The sequence below is a fragment of the Triticum aestivum genome, chromosome 2A (assembly GCF_018294505.1).
Source record: "Triticum aestivum cultivar Chinese Spring chromosome 2A, IWGSC CS RefSeq v2.1, whole genome shotgun sequence".
In the NCBI taxonomy this organism is placed as follows: Eukaryota; Viridiplantae; Streptophyta; class Magnoliopsida; order Poales; family Poaceae; genus Triticum; species Triticum aestivum.
Genome location: NC_057797.1, coordinates 692900880 through 692921958, shown reverse-complemented (window position 1 = coordinate 692921958; position 21079 = coordinate 692900880). Strand labels below are relative to the sequence as shown.

General features: G+C 45.2%; 1 protein-coding gene across 1 annotated transcript; it reads right to left on the bottom strand.

Annotated features, from left to right (window-relative positions):
* Positions 1 to 1784: 1784 nt before the first annotated feature.
* Positions 1785 to 2300, bottom strand: LOC123185977 (tubulin beta-1 chain-like). The gene is made up of 2 exons (XM_044597779.1): positions 2135 to 2300; positions 1785 to 2041 (listed from the first exon to the last, which is right to left on the bottom strand). Exons 1-2 carry the CDS (start codon positions 2298 to 2300, stop codon positions 1785 to 1787), a joined length of 423 nt encoding a protein of 140 aa, XP_044453714.1.
* Positions 2301 to 21079: the final 18779 nt, after the last annotated feature.

The following is a 21079-nucleotide window of genomic DNA, read 5'->3' as shown; positions in this document are numbered from 1 at the left end:
TGCACTATGGGCCTATAGAACTGCATATAAAAATCCTATGGGTATGTCTCCGTATAAAATGGTTTATGGAAAAGCATGTCACTTACCTCTCGAACTAGAACATAAGGCATATTGGGCCATTAAAGAGCTCAATTATGATTTCAAACTTGCCGGTGAGAAGAGACTATTTCACATTAGCTCACTTGATGAGTGGAGAACCCAGGCTTATGAGAATGCCAAACTGTTTAAAGAAAAGGTTAAAAGATGGCATGACAAAAGGATACAAAAGCGTGAGTTTAACGTAGGTGATTATGTGTTGCTATTCAACTCTCGTTTAAGATTTTTTGTAGGAAAACTTCTCTCTAAATTGGAAGGTCATTATGTTATCGAGGAGGTCTATCGTTCCGGTGCCATAAAAATCAACAACTTCGAAGGCACAAACCCAAGGGTGGTGAACGGTCAAAGAATCAAACATTATATCTCAGGTAATCCAATAAATGTTGAAACTAATGTTATTGAGACCGTAACCCCGGAGGAATATATAAGGGATACTTTCCAGAACGTTTCAGACTCCGAAAAGGAATAGGTATGTGGTACGGTAAGTAAACTGACTCCAAAACAGTTCTAATGGTAATTATTCTCCGTTTTGGGATATTTAAGAAAATAGGAAAATAAGAAGTAGTCCGGGAAGGACACGAGGCGTCCATGAGGGTGGAGGGTGTGCCCTACTCCCCTGGGTGCGCCCCCTGCCTTGTGGGCACCTGGTGTGCTCTCCAGACTCCGTTTTCTTGCATGATACTTCTTTTGGTCGGTAAAAATTCATTATATAATCTCCCGAAGGTTTTGACCACCGTATCACGCAAATATCCTTTGTTTTTGTTTCGATCTGTTTTCTGCCAGAGTTGTCAAGGCCAGGCATCATGTCGTCACCCTCCTCCAACAATGAAGGCAACAATGCTTGGCTATAATGAAGATAGAGCTGAAGAGAGAAGAACCCGAGGAGATCAACAAGGATGATAGGATCAAGAAGGCCATAGAGGATCAAGCTTCGGCAGCAAAAGAAGAAGACATCCTTCTATCTCTTTTGTTCACAAAACTGAGCATATATGCATATATAATACTATAGGGGACTAATTAATTATGAAAGCTACTGAAATACCACAGAAAAGATGAAGGACGTTGCATAGGTGATCATGATTGAGACTATGCAAGAGATTCATGTGGAAACACTAAAATAATGATTGATAATTGGTACCTCAGCTGGAGTTCGAGTGGACGGTGTTCCGGTGAAGTAGGCGAGATTGGAACCTCGGCTGGAACTCAAATCATCTCTAGAATGAACATATTCTCAGCAGATAAAACAAATTCAGCTTCCAACATGGCATCATCCCAGTTGGGATAAGTTGGTAATTGCATTGTGGACACTACAGGCTGCAGTCAGTTTATACGACCAAAATAAAACTTGCAAAATATTTAGAAAATGAACTTCTTCAACATAAAATGAAATAAGTCACTACCTAGATGGCTGTCAGGTGATATAATTAACTAATGACTTCAACCAGTTAGGATAAGTTGCTGACAGCATTTTCGACACTACAGGCAGTTAGTTTGTATCACCGAACAAAACTACCACAATATGACAATTGACAAACAGGCTTCTTCCACAATTGACTGTCCAGTGCTATAATTCACCATGTTACCAGCATAATGATCATTTAACAAAAGTACAGGAAGGTATTCAGTCAAAAAAAGTATAGGTAGGTAATATAACTTGATGTCACAGATCTCCTTATAGCTAGGTGTGGTCAGCTTGAGGGTGCGGAAGCAGATTCCATAGAGCGCCTCGTTGTCCAGCACCATGCACTCATCAGAGTTCTCAACCAGCTAGTGAACCGGGAGGGTGGCATTGTAGGGCTCGACCACTGTGTCAGAGCCTTGCGAGATGGGAAAACAGAGAAGGTGAGCATCATCTGGTCCGGGTACTCCTCCCTGATCCTGGAACTCAGTTGCGTGCCCATGCCCGAACCGGTGCCCCCGCCGATGGAGTGGCACACCTGGAAGCCTAACGAAAAGCACATGAACAAAAGTCAGAATCGCTAGCCGGAATCTGCGGAACGGAGTAACTAGAGCGACTCCTGAAGAAAGGGGAAAGTACCTTGGAGGCAGTCGCAGTTCTCGGCCTCCTTGTGGACGACGTTGAGGATGGAGCTCATCTCGGTGTAGTGGCCCTTGGCCCACTTGTTTCCGGCGCCGGACTGGCCGAAGACAAAGTTGTCGGGGCAGAAGATCTGTCTATAGGGCCCAATGCGCACGGAGTCCATGGTGTCGGGCTGGTAGTGGATGACGACGGAGTCAGGTCATGGCGAGAGAGGGGTCGCAGGAAGGTGCGGCATCGGCGTCGAGTGTCGCCGGTGGCGGAAAGCCACAGGGGTGAGGAAGGTGCACGGCGGAGGAGGCCGTCTGCGATGGCGCGTTGTAGGTGGAGATGGAAGGCAAGGTCGTCGTGTGGATATTTTTTCTTTTCTCTCGCCTGTACGGAGCAACCATTGCACCGCCCCGGAGAACGTCGACGCCTTGTCCCGCTACCACTCACCTAGATCCGGACGCCGCCATCCTTCCGCGTGTGCATCCCGTCCGCCGCCGCCCTGTGCAGAGCTCACTCGATCGGATCGAGCCGGAGAGTCGCCTGCCGCCCCACATGCTCGTCCACTCGCCTCGTTCCAGAGATAGGTGGAGACGTGCCGGCGACTGGCAGCGCGTGGTGAGGCGGGGCGGGGCAGGACGTAGCGGCGGGTTGGAGGTGGGATCGGGAGGCACGGGCGGGTGGGTAGTTTTTTTTCCTCTCGCACATACCAGTTCGTGCTTGACTTATTACGGGCACTGTGGGTTGAATATAAAAAATCACAGGGTCCTTTGTGTAAAAACTCCGCAACGGTGAACCTGACGGACTCAATCCGTGCTTTATTATTAATAATAAAGAAAAGATTAATTCACCTATCTTCCATTCTTCTCCAGCTCTTTCTTTAGAACAAATTTTAAGAGGATTCATAAACTTTATACCTTTTGATTGCATACTATCAATTATGTCATTCACATTTACTCTATATTTGGAGCTACTTCTATTAGTGAGCCTTCCTATAAATTCTATGCTTACTAGCAAATTTGTTCCTTTAAAATCTTCATAACCTTTAGTTTGAAAACCAAAACTCATTTTTTCAATAAATTCTTTTATGGGCATCATTAGGTCTGGAGCTATATAGGTTATTAATCTATTTTCATTCATGTCTCCTTCCAAAAATTCTAATGCTGCTTTGTCTACAGATTCCCATCTTCTGTCTAATAAGGTTATCAAAACCTTCGCACCTAATTTCTTCCTTGTCATACCTTTGACTTCTATGATATACATGCCTTGATGAATATATTTATAACCACAATATTTTAGTTCATTTTCAATATTTTTGCTTATAATTCTTAAATCTACCGGATGTGTTAACACACTTAATTCTACTTCTCTGGATATTCTGTATAGACCACTTTTACTCTCAAACATACCCATATGATATACTTGTTGCGGCTTTATTTTTCTTAGGGTATCTTTCTGATATCTTTCTAGACCTCTTTGTATCTATACCTATACTAATTACAGACTCCCTAGAAATTACCACGTTAATTAGATTTTACGAGGCGTTAATCTGGTGGGGCCATATTTTTACGGTGTAGACGGACTCTCAGAGAAAAAAATCAACAGAAAAATAACTCACATATATCTCTCTCATGACCTTAGTCTCTCAAGCTCTCATGTCTCACCTTTTAACTCTCCAATGAGAAATAAAAAGGATGCCTCACGTATTCTTCCCGTTCCTTTTGTATCTATGAAGATTTTTCCCTATTATGGGCCAACCTGGACTCTTGCATGCATATCTCTGAAATAAAATTAATTCTAAAAATAGTTACCAGTGAAAATAACTCGCATGGGAAAGAAAGGCAATCACATTAAAAAGGCAATCACCTTAAAAAGGATTCCTGGCGGAATCCTCTCCCTTTCCTTCTTATTAATTATTCCTTTATGATTTTTTTTTCCTATTATGTGTCAACCTGCACTCTTGGATGCGTATATCTGAAATAAAAACAATTTAAAAAATAGTACTAGCGAAAATTACTCGCACGGCAAAGAAAGGCAATCACGTTAAAAAGGATTCCTAGCGGAATCCTCTCCCTTTCCTTCTTTATTAATTATTCCTTTAAGATTTTTTTCCTATTATGTGTCAAGCTGGACTCATGGATGCGTATCCACGTATTTTGTCAGCATGGTGGAGAAGATCAAATTGTAGAATAATTTTACACCCTGGCCGCTACAAGATGCATATTCGCGAGGCGATCTCCTATGGAAAAACCTAGCCGAATTGGTTTTGAGATTGTATTCAAACGCAACTCCATAGACCAAAACACAATGGAGCCTATATCAAGATCGGTTGAGTTGTTCCCATATCTCTCCTTGGTGCACCACCGAGATCCATGCTGTGACGGAACACTAGCCGCCAATCTCCGTCCTAGCCGCAATAGGCTTCGCTGCCACCGGAGGTCCGATCATTCATGACTTACGTCTTGGAGGAAACAGGCTTCGCTGCCCCCGAATTCCTAATAGCCCCGTCTAGGCCGGGAGCCTCTGAAGGAATCAACACCCTTTCTTCACACGAGACACGAATCGGGATCAGCCCTGCCACTAAACACGGGCTAAGTAGGAATTGCCGTTTTGTCTGTGTGTGCGGCATACTGGCATGTACTGTAGGTGTGTATGGCTCTCTCCTCTAATTTCTAATTTCTACTCAGATGAGTTTTGCTAGGTGACTGGAGCATGCACGCTAGGTGCTCTGGTCATGATGTGGTGGAGTTGCTTCCGTCTCCTCCATGGCTTTCAAACACCCATCTCCTGCATCTGACTGTAGCTATCAGTTGCATTCGTTAGGTTGATAAGAGATCATATAGTCAAAACCAGATAGTCGATGTAAGATGCTTGCGGATGTGTTGCTATTTGACTGCACACCTTGTGTGTATGTGTTGTTTTCCCATTTATGTGTCATAATAAATAACATAAAAGAGTGGACAAAAAAGAAGGATTGACCATCCCAGAGAGAATTTACTAACCCTTATTTCTTATCATATATGTGGATTGTAAGTAAACATCGTTTTCCATCTACATATTTAATTGTGCAATCTACATCATATCACCTTGACATTTATAGTTAATCTACTCAACTTTGAAAACTACCAATATTTATGTGAGAAATATCATGTCGCTTTGAATCTCATAGTAGATTTTGATTCACTTAGATTTATTTTCTGGTATTTTCTCTTTTGGATTTGGAATCCACCTTCCAAGGGAAGCTAATTAATATACTAATTTTTTTATGCAAAGGGTCACAGGTTGTACAGACTTGCAGTCCTAATTCAATGAGTGTGTGTTTGAACCATTTTTCTCATAATGTTGTAAGATGGAACATCAAAGAGCTGCCAACAACAAAATATGGATTATCAAAGAGTGGATAGCAAGTATACTTTTTTTCAAAGGGTCACAGTTGTTCGCCTTCATATATGAGGGTAGTATAAGTATACTTTGTTGCACCTTGAGGTTTCCCATATATATTCAATTGTTGTTCTTCTCAACCTTTTCAGTTGGATGAACCTAGGCAATCTTTCCATCCACATATTTACGACGAACGCGATCAATGATGACACCTAGTATCCTACATGTCCATTTCCATGCATTTAGATTAAAACGGATTTGGAGGACGAGGGAACATCCTATATTATTTGTGTTGATGCAAAGGACGACAAGTTCTGCAGGCTTGCTATCCTATTAGACTTCACGATTGCATGCTTGTTTTGTTTTTTGCATCCTAAGATGGATTATCCAAGAGTTGCCCAAAAAGATGGATTATATAGGAGAGGATGTCCTCACAGTTATTCGCCTTTATATATCTGGGTCATGAGTGAACTATTTATCCCATCTAATTTTATAATTGTACGATGTAAGATGCTGCCTTTTGAGAGCTCCTATAGATATCTCGCCAGTGTTATTCATTGAGATTTCTAACCACTCTTGCAGGAATTTCTTGATGTAAAAAACAAGACATGTAGGACTCCTTGGCATGGCTACTCATATCAAGAAAATAGATCGTGCTGGAACTACTTCTTAACAAGTTATAAGGATAAGTGGGGGAGCATGACAGGTTAGGTGGAGATTAACCTAATTTGAAAATAGGACATGTAACACGAGTTAGTATAATGTTGATCTTGATGCCATCAAGAATTGTGTCAACATATAGGAATGTGAATACCATGATAGCACAAAACCATTGTTTAGATTCGGATAAAATAAGAAACTATGCATGAAATTTTCTTGCAAACTTAGTTGGTTAAGATTAGCAAGTAAAATTAGTTGTGTGAATATGTCTCAATATCCATTGATATATATGAATTTATTAGTTTTCCATTACCGGCATTGGAAATTTTAAAGTGTTTTTTTGTTTAGCTGATATACAAATAGATCAGACAGTTCATATCAAAGCTGGCTGAATAATATACTGTAGAATAACCATTGGTTTTTTTACATACTACTTTGGTAGTGTTTTGACATACAAAATAAAATCATTTTTGGTATATGTGTGTTATGCCATTGGGTTTTAATAATTCAGTTTGTTTAGAAACAATGTATATACTAGCCCGTGTGAATGCACGGGTTGGCGGTTAGTATCTATAACTTCTTCAATACTATCAATATCATCAGCTTTGCATGATAATCTATGCTTCATCGCTAGCGGTCTTGAATATTGCCTTACTAATTGGAGGGTTTTATTTCTTCTAAGGAAGCCTTTAGATACATCCATTTTTCTGAATTAATATTTCTAGCAAAGGCAACTATTTCGGATGATGAAAGCACAATTTCTTTGTTGCTTTGAACACTATTTAGTTTATTTGAAATTTGGATTAATAGATGGAGGATGGTGTTATTTTGTCTTATTATTACTTTGGAATCTTCTTTTGGGGAGTCGTGATTGCAGAATCCGATAGGAGGTGACAGGTATTCAGCTACTTCATTTATTGCTTGAGTATATTCAGTCATATAATTATGAGATAATCAAAGTTTTAACCTCTTGCACCAACTTTTTTATTTCAAGTATATCTTGTCTTGATTCAGTGCGTGGGAGTGACTCTTTGCCTTTACTTAGGCAACGGCCTATTGATAACACCTCCTCTTTAATATAATCGCTATTCTTGCAAACTGTATTCTGTCTAGATTTTGCTTCCTCTAGCTTATGTAAAGCTAAATCAATTTTATTATTCAACCTTAAATACTGATTAGCAAGTTTTTGGTATTCTTTAAATAAACTTTCAATTTTTTGGTCTAAATCATCTTGTTTTTTTCCCCAAGATATGTAAAAGTTATATATCAAATCGACAATTGTATTTAACTGGCTATGAGATGAATGCCAGATATGCTCTTCAGAGGGATTTACTCTACACCTTGTATTTAATTTTTCCTTAGTATTTATTACTTTACCTACACTAACTTCTAAGTTTAAATATTTTAACCTTTCAATGATTAAATGCTGGACCTGATACCAACCATATAGGGAATATAAATTATTGCTAAATATGTGATTAGATTTTGATTAGATTAATATAGGATTAGGTGAAAGTGGTAGACAGATATGCTTTTTATCTTGAATAGTATTTACTATTTACTAGGTAGGGCACTATTCACAATAGTGTTTACTATTCAGTACACTATTTGGAATAGTACTTCACTATTCACAGTAATATTTAATTCAATATGATTACCTTCACGTTCTAACTTGATTATTTATTTGATACAGGATCTATTCTGGGCTAGCGAGGCCAACAATTCGACCGTCGGTGTGCGCAGTGGTGTAAAATCCTACTCATTACTCACCATATTTTTCATTATGTTGTATCAGATGTAGCTAGTTACGTTCACTTAGTAGTTTTAATTGCAAATTTATGGGGTAAATTCCTATCGTCTTCCCAGGGAGTTTCACCCGAAGGGAACACTTCTCTATGGCTACAAGGTTCTCATTCAAACGCCACTCTAGGCTACACACAGAACTACACACGCAGAGCTTTCTCCTATAGGATCCCTAGCATAAGAACTCGTTCCATAAATTCATAAATAAAAATACTAAGTGAGACCAACAAACTACATCATTTCCACAACATAATTTACATATGGTTTTCCCTTTCAGGAGGCCCCGAAGGGATTACACACAACTAGGAAATTACCTTCAAACTCTTGGCTATTCTACTAGCAGTGGTGGTGGCTAAACTACGAAGGAAATGGTGCTCTAGTGGAGGGTCTCGATGCTCTGAGTGCTTCATGCTCTCCCATCTTGTGTTGTGTTCTTGAGCCTAGCGTCTCCTTTTATAGCTGCGAGGGGTGGCAGCTAAGGAGGCCTTCGGGAGCCTTCCTTCACTTATTTTACACACGGTAGTATGCACGCGTGTCCTACTAGGGTACATGTGTGTCCTTCTAATAATATAGAAAAGTGCGAGAGAGAGTGCCGACAAACTTCAATCTTCAGGAAATTTTTCTTTCTTCACATGGCATTGTCTCTCGGTGAATAATTAGCTGGCCTCTGTGTACCAGTCTTTACTCTTCGGCCATACAGATCTTCATGCGATTAGCCTTCAGAGCTTCTTCTGCCATCAAGAATCCTTGGTAGTGTATGCGTACATACATGCCAAGGCTGCTTAAATCTTCAACATTGCTTATTTATTTATTTATATTTTTTAAAATAGGGGGTCTTCCCTGACCATATGATTGATAATACCTTATCAATATTTAAAATATCTATTCTTGGAATTTCTATCAATATTCGGGTCGGGTATACTATTTTATTATTTTAAATATGTTCATATACTATATCTAAGATATTTCAAAGCAAGTTACATGAAAGCCGGTCTATTATGCTAATATTAGCAGAATAACTATTCTGATAACACTTCCGCACTGAACGCTTAACGCAAGTGCACGTCATTGTTCGAACCAAGTGCACTGCAGTATACACGTGAGTGAACTTCCCATCGCAAAAACACTGCACGCCTGCACGCTGTGTTTTTTGGTACCTTTTTTGCTCTAGTTTTTAACCATTTATCGGAATGATGCGTGTAAAATACCGTTGAGAAGCTATGGATTAGACACAACTTTGTTATGTTGAACACTTTTCGAGATTCCTCATGGTTTAAGAGGAGTTTTGAAAATGGTGCGGCGTACGATGAGTGGCAGCGAGCGTTTTTTTCTAAACCGTTCATCGGAATGAAGCAAATGATAGACCGTTAGAAAGATATCGCCGAGGCGCATATTTTTCATATCTAATACTTTCTCTAATTCGTTATGGTTTAAGAGCACTTTCAAATTTACCAAATCGCGGAACTCTGTTTTTCAAAAAAATTCAAAATTTCGGTACTGTTTTCGCTCTATTCTTTTAACCGTTTATCGAAAAGAGGCGTGTAATATACCATTGAAAAGCTACAACTTTCATATATTGAAATATTTTTGAGATACCTTACCGTTTTTAGTTAATTTCGAAAATCGTGCGGCTGACGGCGAGAGGCAACGGCCGTTTTACACACAACTTTTACAAAGCGCTGATCGGAATGATTCAAATTATACGCCGTTGGAAAGATATCAATGAGGCGCAACTTTTTCATGTAGAAGACTCTCTAATTACTTACGGGTTAAGAGCAATTTTGAATTTACCGAAACACGAACACTCTGTTTTCGTGACACCCAAATCGCCGTGTATACTGCATCAGACAGCAAACCACACTACTTCAAACTGAAAACCGCACTGCATTAGACAGTCAAGTGAACTTCATGAATTCTTTTGTCAGACATAAACTTTCTCACCCGAGTTTTTCATGATTTTTTTGTCTTTTTTTTCAACATTTTTTATGAACGAGAGTGGACCGCAGAGACGAGGGCAAACGAATCGCGACATATGGCAAAGTGAACCTCATTGCTATCTTGTTGTTTCGTTTATAAAAAATGCACTTTCATGTTGAGCGCAAGTGAACAGCATCACTCTTAAAAGTAAACCACATCCAAGGACAAAACACACTGCAAGTGTTCATGTAGTCGACTGAATATTGAGACACACGAAACAAATTACACTTCATACAGAGGGCATGTGAACCGTGACATATATCGAAATGAGCCGCATTACTATCTTGTTGTTTCGCTAAATTTTTCTGCACTTCCATGTTTGGGCGCAAGTGAACAACATCACTCTCAAAAGTGAACCACATCTGAGGACCAAACGGACCTCGGGCATTGATTTAGTCAACTGAATTTTGAAACACACGAAACAAATTGCACTTCATACAGAGGGGTCATGAGCTGCTACAAAAATTGGAGTGAACCACTTGTTTTGTCTTCTTCAAATAATTTTATTAAAGACATCGGTACTGCACATGGGAGACTAGCGAACTGCACCAAAATAGCCCGAGTTTTTGACAGCACACCCGCATCACTACACTTCAAATCTGACATGACATTAAAGTCTTAACCGCAGTGCTATCCTAGCCAAACTGGAAAAGGGTACTCCCAGGCGGCGTACTGCACCAAAACACACCCGATTTTTGGAGGTGGCTGAACCAAATGAAACAAGAAAATCATTGGCGCATGGCAAACTGCACGGCCACGCACCGCCGAACAGCATCGCGCGCCCAGGCGCACTTCAAGTCTGCGGACGCCCGGACTGCAAGAGGGACATCTTTTTTTATGTCGACGTTAGATGGGGTGAACTGCAAAAAAAATAAGTGTGCATCAAAAAATCTGAGTGAAATGTACTTCACATAAAAAACCTCAACTCCAGTCTATACCGCAGGCGCGGCCGGAGGGGGCCGCATCGATGACGGTAAGCTACAATTGTTCCCCATGCGAACTTCAGAGAAGGGGAAGCTAGGAAGCCGGCAGCATCCCGCATCTAGGCATCCTTGACTCTCGTTTTTTGACCAAGACGAGCGCCTCGGGCTGGCTGGGTGGTCGCCGACATGCGTGCGCATACTTGGAGCTTGAGCCGACGCCCTCCCAGCGACGGGGGCAGAGGGTTGGGTGGCTAAGATCCGCCGCTGGTACACTACAGTGCAATAGTTTGCGCACTGCACAGGCGGGGGGGGGGCTCGTGGACGGCCGCCCTGGAGGTGCAGCCCATCGCTGGGAGGGTTGTCCATGGGGAGAGGGATACCAATGCAAGGGCGGAGCACCGGAGCAGGATGGTGGGCGAGGAGCATCAGGAAGGTGGTATGTGGTCGGATAGATATAGAGGAAAGGTCGTTGGGCTCGTCGGATCTCGTCGGATCCCTGACACCTGTTGGCTCTAGACGATGGCGGAGGAGTTGGAGTGCCACGGGAGAGTGGGGGAGGCTTGCCGGGGTGCTGGGTCGTGGCGGGGGAGCCTGGGGGCCGCCCACGCTTTGGTCTCTCATGGGGGAGCCCAGGTAAGCACCGAATGCAATGATGTAATGGAGGGTGTGGCCATCGCAGATCCTACGTCGGCAGTGGAAGGGTGGCTGGAGCGGATCTCATTGCGGCCAGGTGTGGGAAGGCGCCGGAGCTTCGATCCCGAGCGACGGGTATGGTGAGTGAGCTTGGCTGGATCAGGAGGGGGGAAGGGGGTGCTTGTGGCGGCGCTTCGGCCGGGGGGCGGCGCGTCGTGTGGGGTCTTGGGTGAGTTATGGGCACGGGAAGGTGGAGGTGTGGTTACGGGCCGGCGGTGGTGCGGCTCTGACGGGACTCTGGCGCGCGGAAGAGGTGGTAGGAGGGGGCGCTGGCTTGATCCGAGAAACGCTGTCGTGGGGAGGATTGAGTGGAGAAGGTGGGAGGTGGGGTGAGGTTGTTTTTATTCGTTTTGCGGTTCGATAGAAGTGTTAGCAGAATAAGCACACGTGTTAGCAGAATAACGTCTTAAAGGGTGTTATTAGAATAGACCCACCCTATATATAAGACAAATTTTATCTACCACTTGTGGTAGTTACCATCACTTGAGTTTTGTATGTTGTATGTAGTATCTATCAAATCGAAGAGTATGTACGCATAGTATGTAGTATATAAGAATGTTTAGGTAGTCTATATACTACTTTTTAGGTAGTATGGATCATATTTTAAGTATGCTTTTTTACATACAAATATATACATATTTCGAAAATATAATAAAAATCATGGATCAACTTGCAGTTTTTTCATGTAACTCAGTTTGGAATATGTTATATATAATATATGAATATAATTATAATGATAAATTAGGGACGCGAATTTTTGGGACATGCGGCCATGCGATGCCGTAATCCCATGCGTCCGCCCGCACATCGTAATTGCTACTTATTATATCCCCATTCATAATACCTGACACGTTAATCAACATTTCTCGTGAATACATCATGCTATACGCCCCACTAGTGGGCTAGAAGGCATTTATGTTTGTAGGAATACAGGCTTGTTTTTTAGCGGCCCATGTCATAGTGCAGGTGATGGCATAATTGCTCTTGACGTTGGGTAGACATCATTAAGCACGCGCGCTCACTGGTGGCTCGTACTGTTCTTCTCCAACCCCTGTCATGTGGAGAAATAAAGGAAGAAGAGATGCTTCTATAGAAACGGAGTTCAGCGGGTCTTTGTCTACGAGAGAATGTGCCCACCGTCAACAAATTTGTAGATTTGTTGGATTAGGTTGACGTTGGCCAAGGAACAGACCTTGTGGATTCAGACGAGAAAAGGCATGACATGATAGAAAACAGATACGTAGCCATTGATGATAAAGTTGGATGGGTTGGGAGCTATGATTTGGTTGTTGTATCCCTTTTTTTTATTTGCACAGCTAGTTGGATTTTAGAAGTTTTTCATTGCTCGCTGATTTCAAGGAAAAGGAGAGCAGCGATGCCAGACGAGAGAACAAGTTGAAAGGGTAATCACACTGGAAACAACACTAGTAGTACTAGTACTAATAGGATTTGCTAAGAGCCATGATGGGCTGCAGGGGAGCTGGGTGGAATTGATGGGCGTTTCAATTTGCCTCGCTATTGAACATATAAAGACAGCTAGAGTACCCGCATAACTGGGGGCATTCGCGAACCAGCACGATCTGGATCGTTTGATCTGCCTCGCTGTAAAGTATTTGGTACTTTTCTACTCTGTGTTAAACATCTGGCCATCAATTTTACTTCACTACATGGGTTTCGGTTTTAGCAGATGACGGCTGGGCCATCCTTCCTCGCGGGATCAGCGGGATAGTGTGTAGCGTGCGTGAGTCTGGGTAAAAAAGAAATGTGATGTAGTGAAAAGAGGGGTGGGTTGCAGAGATCGTGTGCTGCAGGGGGTCCAACCTGGGGTGGTTTCTCCACCGCTTTGGTCGGGTCGGGCCCACATGTTAGTGTCTTGGGTGGGCGTGGTTGCTCGGTGTTGGCTGGTGATGTGGGCTGCTGACTTTTCCTTGATGGGTAAAGAGGTGCCTCGCTCCTTTCATGCTGCTACTCTGGTTTACTTTGGTGTGTTCCACTGCCGGTGGGACTTTTTAGTATTTGGGCCCATCTGTCGGTGCGATGGGTCTAATCTCTTTAGTTTCTTTAGGACTTACAACCCCTGTCATTGCCCACTCCTCCCGCACCCCACTGATACGTCTCCAACGTATCTATAATTTTTTATTGTTCCATGCTATATTATATTCTGTTTTGGATAATTATTGAGCTTTATTATACACTTTTATAGTATTTTTGGGACTAACCTATTAACTTGAGGCCCAGCCCAAATTGTTGTTTTCTGCCTATTTTAGTGTTTCGCAGAAAAAGAATATCAAACGGAGTCCAAACAGAATGAAACCTTCAGGAACGTGATTTTCGGAACAAACTTGATCCAAACACTACTAGGAAAAGGCCTACTAATGGCGCACCTAATTTGGCCATTAATGGCGCATTAGTGGTGCGCCATTAGTGCCACGTCATTAGTATATTTTACTAATGGCGCACCACTGGTGCGCCATTAGTATCTGGTATACTCATGGCGCACCTCAGATGCGCCATTAGTATATACAACAGTGCACCATCAGTATGCCTCCCAAGGGGCCATGTATACCCAGGTGCTTTGGCATACTAATGGCGCACAACAACAGGATGAGCCATTAGTAACTTCGGCATACTAATGGCGCACTGTTTAATGATACGCCATTAGTATCCTTTGGCATACTAATGGCGCACAATGATGTGATGCGCCATTAGTATGAATATTAGGTTTTTTAATTTTTTTAATTTTCTGTTTTTTGCACAGGTTACAAAATGTATAATTGGACAAAATATAGACAGCACACATCAACAACAGATTCATCGAATACAATAGAAGATTAGCCTCTGAATACAATTCATCATTTTAGTCTCCGAATACAATTCATCATATTAGTCTCCGAATTGAAAAGACCGAACAAAGATAGAACATTATATTACAATTCTCGAGACCGCGAGTTTGTCTTCACATTACAAGTCGATATCGATCATCTAAACTACCATCACATAGAAGAGAGCTGCAGTCATCACGATGAGCATCATCACGATGAAACTCGTCTTCATCCGGTTCCTCCAACGCTCCCTCCCCTCTCCCGCTAGATAGCGGGCGTATCTAGATTCGGCCTCGGCCCTAGTGGCGTACCCTTTGTAACTGTTACCGCTGAATCGGTGAACCTGTCTCCGACACTCCTCCCAGTCGTCGTAGACTCCGGGAACCTTACCCTTGTACACGACATACCACGGCATCGCTATGCAGTAGCCAAACGAAACGTTAGTACCAATTCACAGACAATACATAAGCAATATATAAGTATGCAACAGAATGATCGGAAGAGAAAAGCAAGACATTAATAGCATCGATTACATCTAAGTTGAACGACTCTCGAAACCAAAGAGACATACTACAAGTTCATTAAAGTTTAATTACAACATGAGCCAATCGATGTTTTAGAACTAGACACAACATCACTGCTTTCGACTCGACTCATGGGACCAGAGCATGGATGAAGCCGCCGTCTATCGTGGGAGTCATGAAACAACGGGCGTTGTCAGCCTGCATTTGTAGGATTGTGTCGATGTCACTGTTGGACGGTTGATTTCTGAGGTAGAACTGCCCCGAGGTACGAAGGACATCTTGATGGATGATTTCTGCAAACTCCGACAGGATGCGAAAGAATTCCTGTCTGATGTCCGCGTCCTGGATTGCCGACACGCTCGCGGCCCAATCTTTGAGTCTACTCGGTAGCAGAAGTTGATGATGGTCCCGTACGATCGCCCGCATGTGATGGATGGCATAGTAGGCACCCTTCTGACCACCAGGCGGCTGCTTGACGCGGCAGAACGTCGTATTGTGGGAGAACACGTGCTTGCCGTACTTACGAATAGGCCTGGTGAAGGTGCCTCCAGATTTGACGTAGCCGGGGAGAACATCATCAAGAACCTTCTTGACATTTATGTAGTCTACGTTCGACTGACGGTCCGGGTCGAAATACGTGGCCATGGAATATTTGGGGCTTAGGAGGATGAGCGTGCAATGTGTGTCACTGCAGAAAACACGGAATGTTAAAAGAAAAACGATCGAAATCTAAGAATGCATATGTTACGGGGCGGTTGAGGGGAGGACTTACTCGAGAAAGTAAGGCACGAGGAAGTTATCCTTATCTTGGTTTGCCAGAATGACGCCTTTGAGGTAAGAACTCGCGACTTGCCGGTCCCCAGCGCTGCCCAAGATCTTGGCACGCATGTAGAAGGGGTCGACTATCACGATGTCCGGGGTCTTGTCGCGAATGATCCGCATCTCCATACTCAGCGAAAATAGCCGAACGAAGGTGTAGTGCAGCGGATGAAGGTTCAACATAGCGTGGATGTCATCAAACCGCAGGACGATCGTACCCCCGATGGAGTTATCCACAAAGCCCTTGCCCTCTGGCACCTTGGCCGCGAAAACCGGATATGCCACATCCTTCCCTCCGAGACGCCGCTTCTCCAAAGAAAGAACACTGTCATGCAGACTCCGCATAGCACCAGTTGCAGCATCGAGCATATTTCTCGGTAGCATCAGCCTACCCGCCACATGCACCCTCCTCGAGATATCCTCAGGTGAAGGTGGCCCGTCCTGAGCACGGATCGTACTCGGTGCCGGCTGGCCCGCACCCTTGTTAGTCTTTCTTTTGCGTGCCTTCTTCTTCTCCTGTAATGGGACCGAGTTCTGCTCATAGACCGCCTTCTTGACTGTTATGGGGCTGATAATATTTCGCACCTCGCCTATTTGAGGCACGGTGAAGTCGGCAGCTGGAGGCGTCTCCTGAGAGCTGAACGGCAGACGACGCCTGTTGCAACTTGGCTTCTCCGCGGTACCAGCTAGATCGCGCACGTCTTTTGTTGGGTTGGGTTCTTGAGAAGGAGGCCCCATGAAGTCGCCACCGTACCCATGATCGGCAAAGTACTGATCGGCGTTGGCAAATGTATCGTCGTCGTCGTCGTTCTGATCCTGTGCCATATGCATGTTTGGATCCAGTGGCATAGGGATGTCCGGCACCGTTGCGGTGGTCTTGCCATGGGGCCGACTTGGCGCCGGCACGACTGGCGGTGTTGTCTTTGGGGTGGTGTCCCCCGCCCCCAAACGAATTTGGCTCTTCAGCCAAAGCAGGGGCCAGCTCAGGCAGGCGTTGAGGGTCATCATGTCATCATCATCGGCCCCGACGGGTCGAATCGGAGGTAACAACTCGTCGCAGCCTGGCAGCACCCGAACCAGTTGAACCCTAAACAAGTTGGGTGGCATCTGGGTACCGTGGAACAAGGGGTTGCCCGGTTGAACGATTTTTCCCTTGGCGACATCGACCAACTCGTTGTTCACGAAGTGCAGGAGAGTGCACGGAACGTCGGCGGCGCCCTGCGAAAACATGTAGGGCGTTAGGGATGCCCAGTCAAAGGCAAGGAGATGAAGTCCTCGGCCGAGAGAGGCTTAATTAGTTACCGTGATGACGGCGTCGAGCTCGGCTAATGTCGAGGCACCGCCAACAGCGGGCGTGCAGTTGACGGAGGGGCCGTTTGCTGCAGAGGTGCCGGCCGGCGTACACCCGGGTGCATTAAGCTCCCGTGCCGGCGTCGGAGACACCAATGCCGCCTCCGCCGGAGACACCAATGGCCCCGCCATCGCGTTCTGCGAGTTGCTGGCCGTGAAGCTAGGAATCGGGGGCGGCCCCTGTTGGCCGCCCGCAATCCATGCACTAATCCCCTGGATCAAGGTAGGCACAATGGCGGTGATCGTCGCTCCGAGTTGTTGTTGCACTTGCTCTTGGACAATCTCCGGAATCTGCGCCACCTGTGCCCTGACTTCTTGAACCTCGCGCACCTGGCTTTCCGAGCTGGTCTTTTTCTCCTTTCGCCCACCAGTGTTATAGTATGACGACCATTTTGTCGACAAGCCTTTGCCGGCCACACGACCAGCTGACGTTGGCTTACTAAGCTTATCCTTGTTCTTCATTACATTCAATGCCCTATTTAGAGTGGTGTCCCAAGGGTTGCTCTTAGTCGACCCCACGCTACTGCTTTCAGTAGCCCGCGGAAGGAATGTGAACCATTTAGAAATTTGGCTTCATTAATTAGAATGCAACCATATGGAGCTAATTATGCGGGGGTGTATTCCTTACCAGAACAAGCTCAAGCGCCCGGGTCTTCGGATCCGTGGTAAGCTCCTTTGTTTTCTGGTCCTTCTTGTACCGGGCCCTGACAAAGTTCCTGGTCTGCTTGTCACCGTATTTATCGAAGAGGGGCGGTAGGCCTTGCTCGGCACGGTCCGCCTCCTCCTTGTCCCATATAGGCTCCGCCACTCTGTAACCGCCGGGACCGAGTGTGTGTTCCCCTAAGTTCAGCTCCCGCATTTCTTTCCCCCGCGGGGGGTTGGCGGCGGCGGCCGGTAGACCGGGGGGTGCTCGGCGGCGAGGGGGGCCGGATCTGGCGAGGTGGGATAGCAATCGAGATGGAGGGGGATCGACATCGAGTGTCCATCAAATTTAAAAATATTCATGATAGTTCAAAAAGTGCCCATGAAATACAATCGAGAAATGAAGGCTACGATTTAAATACAATCGATCTTAGCTAGCTATCTGTTCACAATCTTCTTGCCCTTCTTTTTAGCAAATGGAGTTCTTCTGTGGAACGGACGTCCTTTAGGTAGGGTGGTCCTGCTTCTTCTTGTGGTGTATGCTGCTACTTCATCATCGTCGTCATGTTCGATCCTCGGGTCGCCGTACTTGTCGAAGTCCTGCTCATTGGCTACTCCATCCATTTCGATGATCTTCCTTTTGCCTCTCCTCACGAAAACACGACTGGGCTTTGACAGGTCGGTAATGAAGAAGCATTGGTCCACTTGGGAAGCCAGTACCCATGGCTCATTTTTCGCGGTGATGTTTGTGCCCCCGGTCTTGGATTTGGCTTCGGGTATAACCATGGTGGTGAAATACCGGTCTTCTTTTAGGACGCTCTTGGCCCATCTGACACGGAACATCGGGACCTTCTCTCCAGCGTAGCTCAGCTCCCAGATCTCCTCGATCCTTCCGTAGTATCTGTCCTTGTCGTTACCGGTGTAGGATTCCATCGTTACCCCGGAGTTCTGATAACCATCGCTCTTCATGTCCTTGTCCTCGGTGTAGAATGTGTAGCCGTTGATATCGTACGCCTCATAGGTCATCAGGTTGTGCTCGGCGCCCTGTGACAAGGCGAATATGAGTTGTTCTTCCGCGGAAGAATCCTCATGTAAAGGGTACGACGGAAGCTTCTGCTTGAACCAACGCGTGAAACATGAGTTGTGCTCTTTGAGTATATCTCCGTCCGTCCTCTGTTGGCCTCGGTCATTGTACGTCTTCTTAATAAAGGTTTTGTGCTCTACCACCCAAGGATCGACCACGTCTATGTGTTGTAGCGCGACTAGGTTTGCTCTTTCAAAGTCGGCGAGTCGACCCTCGAAGTCGACATGCATTTCGCGACGACCATCACGGTGACCCCATCCAGCGAGCCTGCCGAGGTGCCTGTTGACGGGCAGCCCAACGGGGTTCTCGATGCCTAGATAATTCGTGCAGTAGGAGATGCACTCTTCGGTCAGAAAGCCCCTGGCTATGCTTCCCTCTAGACGTGACATGTTGCGAACGTATCCTTTGATGACACCATTCATCCTTTCGAACGGCATCATGCTGTGCAGGAACGTCGGCCCGAGTTGGATGATATCGTCCACGATATGGACCAGCAGATGCACCATAACGTCGAAGAATGCGGGCGAGAAGTACATCTCAAGCTCACATAGTATCACCACGATCTCTTCCTGTAGCCTTCTGAGTTGCCTCACGCCAACAGACTTCCGAGAGATGACGTCGAAAAATTTGCATAGGCCAAATAGGGTTTCACGGACGTGCGCGTCCATGATCCCACGGATTGCAACTGGAAGTATTTGCATCATCAGCACGTGATAGTCGTGAGACTTCATCCCGCTGAACTTCTGCTTCGCTGGGTCTAGGTATCTGCTTATCTTCCCCGCGTAACCGTAAGGAAGTTTTACTCCTACGAGGCAGGTGAAAAACTGCTCGATCTCCTCCTGACTTACAGTGAAGCACGCGGGAGGGTAGTCATTTCCGGTCTTCTTGGCCTTTTTGCCTTTGCGACGACTTTCTGTGTCCTGCTTCGCCTCATCATCATCATCATCATCATCATCATCATCATCATCATCACCATCATCATCATCATCATCATCATCATCATCATCATCATCATCATATATAGCGTGAAGCTCCTGCCTGATGCCCATTGATTTCAAGTCTGCCCTTGCTTTCGGCCCATCTTTGGTCCTCTCTGGCATGTTGAGCAGGGTACCAAGCAGACTCTCGCACACGTTCTTCGTGATATGCATGACATCAAGGCTGTGAGGCACACGGTGGATCTTCCAGTACGGCAAGTCCTAGAAAACGAACCTCATTTTCCATACCTTCAGCAGCGACTCTGGCGCCTTTCGCTTCTTTCTCGGCTCTGGCACCTTTTGCTTCTTTCCCGGCAGTGGGCAGTCTTTCCAATTTTTCAATAGCTCATCTATTTCCTTGCCGCTCCTCGTACGCGGGTGTCCTCGGGGTTCGGTTTCACCATCGAACAGATCCTTGCGTTTTCTCCACGGGTCATCGTCGCGAAGCCACCTTCGATGTCCCATGAACACGGTTTTTGAAGACCCGGGATCTCTATCTAGCTGGCGATACATTGTGTCATCCATGCACCTGACGCATCCAGAAAATCTGTGGACCACCTGCCCCGCGACATATCCGTAACCGAGATAGTCGTGCACCGTCGTGAGCAGCGCGGCTCTCATAGGGAAATATTCTTTCTCTGCGGCGTCCCACGTATTGGCTGGCGTTTTCCACAGCGTGTCAAGCTCCTCTTTCAGCAGCCCCAGATACAGATTGATGTCGTTCCCTGGTTGTTTCGGTCCTTCAGTTAGCATACTCATGTGAATGTACTTCCTCTTCATGCACAACCATGGGGGAAGGTTGTACATCCACACAAACACAGGCCAGGTGCTATGTGTGATTCTCTGGCTGCCAAACGGATTGACTCCATTGGTGCTCGCGCCCAGCACGATGTTCCTTGGATCGTTCCCAAATTCTAGGTCTTCGAAGTTCAACACTTGCCACTGGCTCGCATCCTTAGGGTGACTCAGCATCTTGTCTTTTTTATCTATCTCCGGATCATTTGCGTCATCTTCTTGCTTCTTCTCCTCCCTATCCGCGTGCCAACGCAGGAGCTTTGCTACCTTAGGGTCCGCGAAATACCGCTGCAGACGAGGAGTGATCGAAAAGTACCACACCACTTTTCGAGGAGCTTTCTTCCTCTTCTTGTATCGAGTGACGCCGCACACCGGACATATGGTAGACTCCGCGTGCTCGTCCTGATAAATGATGCAATTGTTCATGCACACATGGTATTTCACGTGCGGTAAATCCAGAGGACACATGATTTTCTTCGCCTCCTCCAAACTGGTCGGGCACTTGTT

Bases quoted from the DNA above. Each gene is read 5' to 3' on its own strand.
- LOC123185977 (XM_044597779.1), bottom strand. From the start codon at position 2,300: ATGGACTCCGTGCGCATTGGGCCCTATAGACAGATCTTCTGCCCCGAC. The intron at 2,042-2,134 runs GTACTTTCCCCT...GCTTTTCGTTAG, and splicing joins GAACTGCGACTGCCTCCAAG to GCTTCCAGGTGTGCCACTCC.